Below are 12348 nucleotides of genomic sequence, written 5' to 3' on the forward strand. Positions count from 1 at the left end.
TGAGCACCACCGGGAGTTGAATCCGGGACCCCAGGCTTACAAGGCTAGTGTTCTGACCACTAGACCACCGTGGCGGCTTCGTCAACAGTAAGTGATCTAAGTTTAAAAAAAAACATGTAGGATTTGAGGTTTTCACGGCGGTAGTCTGGTAGAAGTTTACCGACGTTTCAGTGGTCCTTGCTGCCTCCATCATCACGGCCGTCAGGACTTCTGTCTGAAACGTCGGCCAACTTCTATCAGATTACACGGCGCAAAAACTTAGAAGACAACCATCTTCAGACTCACCACCGAGAATACGAACTAAGAGCAGATTACATTCTAGAAAAGCCTAATACATTACTGTTTTAGAAACTTTTTCACTCACGCCTCACTGGAAAAGACTAGTTGTGTTCTCAACTGTACGATAAATACATCTACTATTAATAAAGATAAATCTGTTACAAAACTGTTAGTGTTCTCAGGGTAGTAATATTATAGGACACATAGAATGTGTTCAGATTCCAATTTTTGGCATGAAATCCAGTGCATGTTCGTTTCCACATAATACAATGGCTGGTATACCTCACCGTATTACGACTTGCAGAACCATTATCGTTTGGCTCGCATCAAGACGGATGGGGGAATGGGGCATTATCAAAACGTTGGCTTTCAGAGCCGGTGAACACGAATCGAAGCGGAAATGCACACGGCTGCTAATCCTCGAGCACATTTGGGGATCGGATGGGGATAGCCTTCAGTAAATTTCTCGGTATTTCTCAGGATTTTTACCTCAACCTGACATCAGAATATTAAAAATCCAGCAGAAGTCGGCCCCAACGACTATGCAAAACGCAGTAGTTTCAATTTTCATCTGAGAGTCCTATCAAAGTCAGGAGTTAATTTCTAAAATGACTGTGTAATAGAACTGACTGTTCCTACGAAACTTTTACGCATTTACTATATATGTATATATATATATATATATATATATATATATCTGTTTCTTCCTGTGGTTTTATATGTGAGTCCTTGCAAGAACATCCGCTAATTTTCTAATGATAATCATAATAAACTTTACGTGACAATTTCAATATAAATGCTTCTAAGACAATAAAAAGTTCTTGTGCCCCATGAAATTGTTCTTACGTTCTGCGTCTCCTTCAAAAGAACCGCCTGTTCCTTCCCTATTCATAAATATCATGTTTCCGGTACGGAATACAATTTATCGTAGGTTAGGGAATTAGTTCGCTTGTGTTAGGTTTGGTGAAAATTTTTCAGAATTTAAGAAAAATATAAAAAAAATTCAAAATCTCATAACATTAAATATTTTCGAACATTTCCAAAAAATTGCCATAACTTCTACACTTTTTTTTCAAATTTCTTTGTAACGGGCAGGTTTGTTAAGGGATTTGATTTAGGTACGTCGTTAATAGAGTGGTAATGTCAATACTGGTCCACCCGGAGACGGCTAAAACCCATATCGTAACCACTAAATGCAAAAAAGTATCACTAAATTTTGTTATTTGTAAATATATTTACTGCAAATTCTACAGGTTAAGATAATCGCGAACTAAGACCTACAGAAAGTGTGTCGAGCTACTAGCGGCACACGCCATTATTAACAAGATTGTACGACGATGTAACTTACCTCGTGTTTCCCATTTACTTGTAGACCGGATTTTAAAACTTCGATCCCGCACTCTGATTAAGTAACTTCAAAGAGATTTTTTTAAGCCGTGCATTTTTGTCAAACAATAGCCTGTTATGTGTTATCACCCTGAAATAAAAATTCAGAAAGTTCATCAGATTTCTGGCAAGATTTTAAAAGGTTTATACCAACCACACCTTAAATCAAAATTCTCAAAATATTCCAGACATCAGACATGAATTTTAAAAAAAATATTTGGAGGACGTTTAAAACAAACTCGTCAAGATATGCACCGAATGAATCCTATTCTCGGCGTGCTGTGGCCATTAGCGATGTGCTTTTCAATTTTTAAAAACAATGAAATCAATTTAATGAACATTCTACATACGACCTTCCTGAAATTTCCAGCATATATTTTTACTGTGATCAGTTCCAAACAAATAGAATGCGTACAACACATACAATTTCACACATTGGAATACTTATAAATATCAGCTGTGAAAAGTAAATGAAAATATAATTATTTATGACCTGAATCCTGATTTTATAACGGCAGTTTAGACGAAAATATAATTTTTGTAAAATTAATAACCTGAGTGGAAGACTCTAGTTATGGTCATAAACGAGTTTAATGTAATAAGTCATAATTCATGAACTAAAAACAATCACCAAGACTTCTTACATAACTGCCTTGCTTAACAGCTACACAAATTTGGAATTTGTTTGTTGTATGGATGCAAATCACCCCCTTAAATCCAATCTTATTGACGTAGGAAAATGTAATTAGAGAACACTAGGATTCTAGGCAATTTCCCTATCCAGTTAATAGTCCAGATGATTAATAATGCAGTGAACATAATTTCAAAATTGTCATGACATGACCTAATCAAAAGTACTAATCCAGTATCTACCAGACTGAGGAAACATTAAGACAACCAGTATTTTGGCAACGTTTCGAACCCAGAACCTTAACGACAAAGAATATTAACATGTCATATCACAAGTTTTTAAAAAGAGAAGGGGTTTTAATACCTTGCTTAGTTATCTCTTAAAAATTCTAAACAATAAATTACAAAGCCTAAATCATATTTTAAATATCGTTATAGCTTGAACATATGTTCAAAAATTGACTAGGCAGTTTGAGGTTACTACACACAAAGTCACTGCAAGTATCCACCATAAAGACAATTCTTGTTACCAGACGGATTAAACAAAAACGAATGCCAGGAAATCCTACTGAATAAGGACGAACTAAAGTGCAACTCAGTCTACCTCAAACACGGGACATTATTTAAATTTTCGTTTTGGTAGGGTACTTACACAAACACCCTCGGTAGCAAAGACTTCTGAAACGCTGGCAAACTTCTATTTCGCTACAACCAAGATGATAGCCATCTTCATACTCACCACCACAACATCCAATCCTACAGGAGTACCAACTGCAGGTCCGAGAAACATCCTTTGTCAAACACACCTTGTACTTATTTTTGGCACACTACCGACAATTCAAGGTGTTCAAACCTTTATTTAATCAGGAGTCTCCTCTTACAAAACTTGTAGGGACATAATATAAGTACCAATACTACGCACCACCAGGAAGCTGTACGATCAGAATATCCCAGCCACTTCTATTACCACTCGAAGCAGAATCACATGCACTACACACCTGCATTTCAACCTATGGGACTATTCGCTTTGGCATCAAGACATTGTAAAATTTAAATTTAATACAAATAAACCTGTAAACATCAGTCACTATTCAGTTAACATGTGGACAGAGAAATTAGAAGAAATGTTTATCCCACTGAACATTTGGCATTAATAGTCTTCTCGGGCTATCAGCCCTTTTAGACAGTGATTAATCACGGTTTCGATGACCATCTCTGGCCTCATTTTCAAATGAGGTCAGAGATGGTCCTCGAAACGTTGGCAATTAATCGTCTAACACGGCTGATAGCCCGAGATGACTTTATTGATGAAAGCCGCCGTGAAAGCTCCACATCATGTAACACTTAGCATGTCACAAACCACCTTCCCTACAGGCCACTCAATCACATTCATTTCGACAACAGCAAGACTAAAAATCGACCACCACCGCAAATGGCACCTGTGGAAAGATCAGGGGGTGGTCTTGGGATCTCCTGAGGTTTCAGATCCAGTGACAATGCTGTAACAAAATTACAATTTCACGTTTCCTGGGTTCAGACTCAAACACATTGCTAAAAGGATTGGGAGCAAACATTCACACAATGGATTTTACAGGACAATTTAATTCCACATGTTCAAATTCTTAAATAGTTTCAGAACCAACACCTTTCAGACCCTTCTGGATAATTAGAACAAAAATACAATCCCATACTATAACAATACACTTAAAAAAAATTGTACACTTTGATATCTACACCATTTCAAATTTCATATTCCAAGCTACTGACATCAAATATGACAACTCAACACACATTTCTTCAGCTGTGTTACTTTTTACTCTACCAAAATTATCTCCAACTTCACAAAGGAAAGTGTGCTAAAAAAATAAAAAATATAAGCACAAGGAAGGACTGGTTAATCAAGGTATACAATTTCATTCCATTTGTCACTTTAGACAATACTTTTATTCTGAACCAAATTTGAAAGATAATTTACATTTTACTTTTTCGGTGATGCCTCTGCTGCCCCCTTCGTTTCTTCTGTTGGTGCCTTTGGCTCCTTAGCTGGTGCCTTCAGCCCCTTATCTGATGCCTTTGGCTCCTTAGCTGGTGCCTTTGGCTCCTTAGCTGGTGCCTTCGGCCCCTTATCGGATGCCTTTGGCTCCTTAGCTGGTGCCTTCAGCTCCTTACCCGGTGCCTTCGGCCCCTTAGCCGATGCCTTTGGTCCCTTAGCACCCTTGGCACCTTTAGCACCCTTGGCTCCTTTGGCACCCTTGGCTGATGCCTTTGATTCCTTACTTTCCTTGTCTGGTGCAGGTTTTGCCTCCTCCTTATCTTTAAGTTTCTTGGACTTCTCTGCCTTAGCCTTCAGTATAGCGGCACGACGCAACTTCTGCATCTTCAGAGCCTTGGCTTCTAGAGGCGTTGGCTTCAATGTGATCTAAAATTCATATGTATCAAGTGGAAGTCACATATTCTTACATAATTACACGAGCAACGTATATACACTCACCATAACCGGTGATCCTCTGGCACAGTGGTTTTGGTGATGCCAACGATACCTTGGGCACAGCCAACACGGAAAACTAACTAGACATAGCATAGTCCTTCTGCAGCTAGTAATCACTCAGATAACCTCCCATTTTATATCCCCAAGATTAATTGTAGCATTAACGTCCCATCAATGCCTAGATCTACCAAGTGGTCTCTTCCTGTCCTGTTCTTTTGGGTATTGGTGCAGTACTGACCAAAAACCCAGAAGAACATCACCATTAACATGTTTACGTAATATTACTTTAAAAACAGTACAGTGGCGATCAGATTGTCAAAAGTAATCATGATTATTCATAACCCAATGCTCTGAAGTAGATTTTTCATCATTTCACCACTACATTCCTATCACGAGCACTGAACACATTCAAACTAAAAATACAGACGCATAATGCGTCATACATCTTAACCAACCACAAACACTACCAACATACCAAAAACCTCAAAAGTAACTACAATGATTTGTGGTATATCGCTTACTCTTTGCAATAAAATTACAAAAACCATGCGTCTCAATTTTCAAACTCATAATTAAACAAGACTAAATGTAGTTTTCCTATCATAAATTTTGATATGTCACATTAAAGTAAAAAATGTCTGTTTATATTTTCCACTACAAAATGCCTCCCTGTAGCTCTAGTAACTTATGACAGCCTTTGAAACAGGGTGCAAAAGAAAATATACTGACCCCTCTCCTTTTGGCAACCAGTTCTTGACGTTTGCGTCTGCTCTGGATCGATGTAAGAATTGCCTTGCGTTTCAAAACTGCAGCATACGGGTTCAGCCTCAGTAAAGCAGGAGTGTTGGTAAGTGGATTCAGCTTCTTCACACTGCGCTTTTGCTTTCTGAAAGATTTCTGTATTTCAATTCAAGTACCTAATTTGCTTACGCTAAAGTATAAGTTCCTTAAACATCTATCAGTCAGCTATAAACATAATCATGGTTTCTCATAACCCAATGCTCTGTAAAACTTGTTTCATCACGTGAGACTCGAGGTGTTCCCGAGACTAGTTTTCTGGGTTGCCACATTTTTCTTGAAGATATTACCAATGTTTCATAAGGAACGCCAGCTAAATCTGGTATTTCAAAATATGGCCAACTGAACACCCATTTTCTCAGTTATCATTAATGTAAACAGAGTTACACTGAACAAACTGTTAATGCCCTTTCACTAAATGTTCAACAAACTACAATTCTTGAATAATTAATATTAATACTTCATAAGTAATTTAACCAGTATTCAGGGAAAAGATTATGCACTCGCAACGAAATCTAAATTCAAAGCTTGAATGGCAAAGATTTCTTCTCAAAAAATGTCCTTGTCCTCCCACAATAATTATCTGCTACTTAATGTTTCCCCAATTTTGGATTCTAACCCACTGTCCATAGAAGCATATAGAGATTTTTATTCTATTATATCAACTGCAACCAGTGCCCCTGGGCACCTTGAAAACATGTATAAGCCTGAATTGAACTCCTAAGACAACGCCAAATTATTTTCATATTTTACAAATAACATCTTTAACTTCCAACAGCCAAATCTTCATAAATATAACAACAACAAAATTTAAAATCAGCTCAATGAAAATTGTTAACAAAATACAACCTTCTGCAGAAAAATCTTGGCTCATTGGCTTGAAGATAACTTCAATACATGTATCAGTAAATGGGGAAAAAAGAACTTACATTGGAGCACGCAGAACAGACCGTATCTCCTCAGCTTTCAGCAGGCGAGACAAATCTGTATTTGCCATTTTTGGCATAGGCAAATTGTAACCCTTCTTCAGTTTTGCTGTCTTACGCCAAGAACCATACAAATCATCCAATTTTGAAAAGGCTGACTGCGTCCAGATAACAAAGCGTCCCACATGACCTCCAGGAGCAAGTTTCAGCAGGTTCAATTTTGATACATTTATCATGTCAACACCAGGGATATTACGGAATGCCTTCGTCAAACCCTGAAACCGAACACAAGAGCATTAAAAAACATACTTTCCCACTGCCCCACCCCATAAGAGTGCCATTTTTATACTCGTCACAAAGAGAACCCGAAATCTCACCCCTTCGGAGCTGCTGCTAATATCTCAGAAATATCAAGTGAGCCCATTGTACTTCCTCCACCAAAACCCACAGATTGGATTCTTTGAAACAGAGATTACACACATTTCAAACTAATTCCGTAACTAACATTACTATAAATTCTTACCGTCCTCAATCCACAACCTTTAGCATCATGAGATAAAATGATGTGGACTGAATCAACAATTTCCTCACCTGATCTTGTCCATAAATGATGAGAGGACCACGCCTCTGGATGCGTCGACGGTTTCGCATCTTACCCTTGCCAGCACGAAATCTTCTGGACTTGTACACCTATAAATCAAATTGCATACCCAATATGCTCATCATGTCTCACTTCTAATACTACAAGGCATATTAAAGTGGACATCAGGATTTAATTAATAGTCAACACAGACATATAGAATTCATACTTCCTCAGAATAATTAAAATCTTTTATAACAAACCAACTATTTATAATCTTTCCACCACTTACTCAGATTTTACTCGTACCACAAACATTCAGGTTCACCTACCAATAACAATTCCAAACATTCTGCATATTCAAATACTGTGATGGACCACAAACATTTAAAATATCACCGAAAATGAAAATTACATTATTATTTTGTCAAAAAATTTACCAGTGTTTATCAACCAAACCAACCACAAAGCCATCAGGTACAAAAATTTATAATAACAAAGCATCTTGGTTAAAGAATGGAAAACACTACCCATCTCATTATAAGACACATCTAAAATTCAGTAAAAGACTGAAGACAACATCACACTGCAAACCATACCTTCTGAATATCAGCCCAAGCCTTTATACGGCGCAAAAAGATGACGGCCTGTTTAGTCTTTGAGTACTCCTGCACCTTATCATCCACCACCAGAGGCAATTCTGGTATATCTTGTACTAAATGACCTAAAACCAGAAACTGTCTCATAAGCGCATTTCAGCTTAAATAACTTAAAAATAGATAAATTCCAAGTCTTAACCCCCCCAGTAAAAAATATACTTTCTACTTCTGTAATGCCTCACTTATTCAAAATAAACTACGAATTTCAGATTTTTCCCCCATCTTAGGTAGACTACAGAATAAGACTGATAATTAAATGAGACTGACACCACCTTCGCATTCTCTGCTTATCGTAAGACACCTTGATCAACAGAAACTGACAGAGAATGTCATATTTATAATTAAAATAGCACACTTCAGGGACATCCAAGCAAATTATAACTGCAGAGATGTGGTTTAAATAATAAGATCCCAACTATACTAAATACTAAATCTAACCTACCTTTACTCAGAGATCATCGAACTGCTGGCTTCTACACAAGGATGATAATGTTCTGGTTGGTCAGGGTTATCGCACATTTTGCAGAGAGATGAGTATTGTAACAATGAATCTCACATAAATTTACCTGGGATTAAACCCATGTCTCCACAGTCAGGAGCAGCCTGAGCCATGGCACAGCCTTCTATCAATGCACACATGAGCTTTCACAGCCTCAACCACAATGCATCATCACATTTCAAATAAGCAGAAATGTAATCTACCATTAAATGGGTAACCACATTTTTCTTTTTAGTTCTGCATACAAAATCACAAATTTGCCTTTCACCTTTCGACATCACGAGGGCAGGAACGCCACTTGCAGCAATTGCAGACACCAGGGCATATCGCTTCTGGTTTATATTGATACGTCTGTGCCAACGACGCCACGGCTTGGTGGGAGCAAACATTCTTCCGCCTCGGCACATGTTTCCAAAAGCTCCCTGACCTGAACGATGAGTTCCCCCACCACGTACACGAGGAATACGTGCCACGGCACGCCCCGTTCCCCATGACTCAGCACTAGTCTGATGACCTACAAACATCCATTACTGTTCAGCCGTACTTTAATATTATGCCAACTTACATTAACTTCAAAAATTACAACTGCTCAGTAACACCAACAATTACATAACACAATTTTATGGGAGACCCTGTATCTACAGGCAGGAGCTTTAATTCCTTATTGGTGTTGCATCTGAAACCAGCCAGACCCAATACGGAATTTTCCACACCTCAATACTATATGAATGCGAGGAATATAATACGGTTCCACTGTTTAGATCCTGTTATATTACAGCCCTTCTCTATCAACTACAACCATCATTTTCACTACAACCGATCACTGGGGGCAAAACAAAAATTCCAAAATTGGTGCTTCCACCTTTTCCTTCGCCAAGTCAGAAGACCACACCTGGAGGCGTAAATCACAACACAATACACAATTAAACGCATGCATTTCAGAACTATCACTGCTCTAGAACCCAAAGATTCAACACTGCCAATACCAAAATCCACCAATGCACATGATCCAGAGCCAGTTTCATCCATCTCACAAGACATTTTCATTATCCTACCATCTTCTCAGTCTTTTAAGAGAATGCCGTACAGTTTCCAACCAAATTCTGTATGCATTACTTATCCTCCAAATCCAAACCTTATTTCAATACCACAGAAGAAATCAAAAGCTTAGACCCTTTCACTGTTCTGACATCAACAGAAGGCATAAATTAAAATTGTAGTTCCACTTATGTGTGAAGGTTCATAAAACAAGACTACACGAATATAAAAAACAGTTGTGGAGTGACACTGCCCTCACCCAGCCAAAGATAACTGGGGGGGAACGCCTAGTCACCCATCTACTTTTGCACTTTCTTGGAACACCAAAACAAAACTGCAAAGGTGTGGACATTACCAGTGCTTGTACACACAGCATATATCATTCACATAATAAACAGATGAAAGATTCAACGCAACCTGTATTGCTGTATTCTGCTTTAATATACGTCACCAGTAAAGTCGAAGACAATCACTTGCTAGGTGAGAACACAATTACCATAGAAAGCACAAAAATTGGAACAACAAACACTTAATGCAGTATCACAACACAAAACAAAAACATGTCATAACATAGCCATATTTAATAAATAATTTGAGAATGTTATAAAATGTATACATGGGAATATAAACAAAAAACACTATAAATTGTGTTACTATTCAGCATAAAAATTATCACCATCCTATCTACTTTACAAAATTTTGGATGGGTGTGAAACATGGCCTCTCACTTTGAGGATAAAACAAATTACAGGTGTTAACAGAGTGCTGAGGAAAAGAGTCCCCAAGAATGATGAAACTAGCAAGAACTTTGTGGTTGAGAATGGTAACCAAATTCTCTTAGCACAGTGAAATAAAGAAAGCAATGAGCTTAGCATGTGGCTGGGATGAGAAACATAGACTGCATACAGAATGTTGGTATGGAACCTGATGAAAAACGTCAACTGGGAAGAGTAAAACAGTGACAAAATATAGTAAGATGTTTTTTATTACTGTGGGAGGGCTGGGAGGTGGACAGAACTGGCTTAGTATCACGCTGAATGCACATTTTCCTGTAAAAAGTTTTAAACATGCAAGGTCTATCAGTGCTGGTACCTCACAATGGTGGCTGATCTGTTACATGCTCGAAAATGGAGAACTTTAACTATAAATTTTCATTACTGTAAAGTTGGCAGTATGGCATCAAGTTCAAATAAGCTTTTCATTACGTTATTAAATTCTCTCCTGTTATGCTACTTCTACATAAAAAACACTTTCCACACAAACAATGTTACAATGTTAACTTCTAAAATTTCACTGTACCTGCATCCTTATTCACACAATATGGCTGACGATGATTCTTTGCCATGTTATCATGCACAAAGTTGACAATATCAGGCCTAATTGGGGCCTTGAAGACCGCAGGCAATGAAATGGTTGTGCCCAATGCCTCATTCTTGTCACTGTATACACTAATAAGAGGGCGGGCTGCTGACAGCGACTGAAGTAAAAATTACCAAATTAGTAAACTGTTACACAAGAACCATTTCTCAAAAATGGATATATCAGACATGATCTGTTGGATACTCTGAGATCTCTTACACAGTAAGCAAGAGAATGCCATGGTAACCACTTTTAATATAGCACATTTCAGGAACATCCATGCAAATGACACTTGCAGAGATGTGGACATATACAGTGCATGAACTAATATTCTTAACCTATGCATTCATAAACTTGCTACTTACTATACTGGTAGGTAAAATGGCCAACTTACAAAAGCAAATACATAAAATATTCTTAAAGCTTAGCAGAAAATTATTTTCACATAAACCCATATTATGCGTTCACTCACAACCAGAACCAAAGCAACGTGATGTTTTTTCCATTAAAAATTGAATATTAGGAAAGAGTCGGAGAGTTCTACTGACATTCTGTATAACTTACAATACCACTGCAATAACCATTTCCGCAAATCTAAATGTTCTCTTGTAGCCAAACAAATATAACTTCTCAAACAGTGCAAAACAAATTTCTGAGCCCATAACGTTTTAGTTTCCACTTTATACTTATACAGATTACATACAGTCCAACACCGTGGGTCCATAAAACAGTTAATTACTGCAAGCACCACGTGGTAGACAATACTAAAATGTAGCCTCCAATAATTAAACTTGTTACTTTACATTCAGGGTGTCCATAACATGCTTTGGGTTAGTATTCATAATCTAAGGCACATTAACTTACCATTTTTAACAGAATATTGTACACAAACTACCCCAACTCACACCTCGGCATGTACATCCGCCATACCAGCCAAGACCAACGAGAAAGATATACACGTAGTAACAAATTTCTAGACCCCTACTCTTTTGATGCCAATACAACAATATTTAAGTTCTTTAATTTTATTAAAGAAATATTCATATTAGTTCTCTTAAATACATAATCTTACAAGGAAATAAATATAATTGAAAAAGCTTAAGTTTATTTAAACAACATTTCACTACATTACTACATTTTCGTGCATTAATTAAAGAAGCCTCATTTTGTAAATATTGTCAGCCCTGTTAAAATGCATTTCCTGCTATTTTACACACGGGGTTTACACAACACTGTGCAAAGACTGGCAAGTGCATTCGATTTGAACTCAACTGTATCCTAGCGGAGCAAGGAATCACAGGTTTTTTTTTTGCTTATCGTTCAATATGAATTCACTTTTGCAGCATTAAAGCGTTGGTTAGCAGTGTGGTAGGACCCATGCATTCTTGATATTGGCTCTAAAAGTGGGCAACTTTATGCTTTGACTGCCTCTACCTTTACCCAGTACATTAATTGGTTCTGTCCAAGAGTTATTCTGGGCAGTGTTCAAGAAAAGTGCTCCAATGTCCATTCTTGGAGTCAAAGTACTCCCAATTTGCTACATGGTTTTGTTTAGCTACAGAATGAAATATTTCTAGTTTAAAAATTGTATTGTGGGGTCCACAGTGGCAGCGTGGGTCTTGTGCCCCTTGGCCGCAGGGACCGTGGGTTCGAATCCCACTCAAGCCATGAATGTTTTTCTGTGTTGTGTTGTCATGTGTATAGGT

General features: G+C 37.6%; 2 protein-coding genes across 5 annotated transcripts in view; both read right to left on the bottom strand.

Annotated features, from left to right (window-relative positions):
- LOC110830519 (neuronal acetylcholine receptor subunit alpha-7) overlaps positions 1-4053 on the bottom strand; it is a 44251-nt gene extending 40198 nt beyond the window's left edge. For 3 of the 4 annotated variants that reach the window (XM_022065547.2, XM_022065546.2, XM_022065545.2), the window contains exons 1-2: positions 2948-4053; positions 1628-1756 (exon numbers count right to left, since the gene is read on the bottom strand). The gene's annotated coding sequence lies outside the window, so the exon portion shown is untranslated. Of the gene's footprint in view, positions 1-1627; positions 1757-2947 lie in introns of those variants that run through there. The other variant, XM_087345375.1, reaches the window with a different exon arrangement.
- Positions 4054-4206: 153 nt separating this feature from the next.
- RpL4 (ribosomal protein L4) lies at positions 4207-11662 on the bottom strand. Its single transcript, XM_022065544.2, has 8 exons — positions 11507-11662; positions 10583-10760; positions 8514-8759; positions 7687-7811; positions 7099-7197; positions 6511-6782; positions 5513-5669; positions 4207-4714 (listed from the first exon to the last, which is right to left on the bottom strand). Exons 1-8 carry the CDS (start codon positions 11507-11509, stop codon positions 4274-4276), a joined length of 1521 nt encoding a protein of 506 aa, XP_021921236.2. The 5' UTR covers positions 11510-11662; the 3' UTR covers positions 4207-4273.
- Positions 11663-12348: the final 686 nt, after the last annotated feature.

This window comes from Zootermopsis nevadensis, unplaced genomic scaffold, assembly GCF_977971745.1.
Source record: "Zootermopsis nevadensis isolate Lab colony 2312 unplaced genomic scaffold, Znev_1.0 Znev_ptg000001l, whole genome shotgun sequence".
NCBI lineage: Eukaryota > Metazoa > Arthropoda > Insecta > Blattodea > Termopsidae > Zootermopsis > Zootermopsis nevadensis.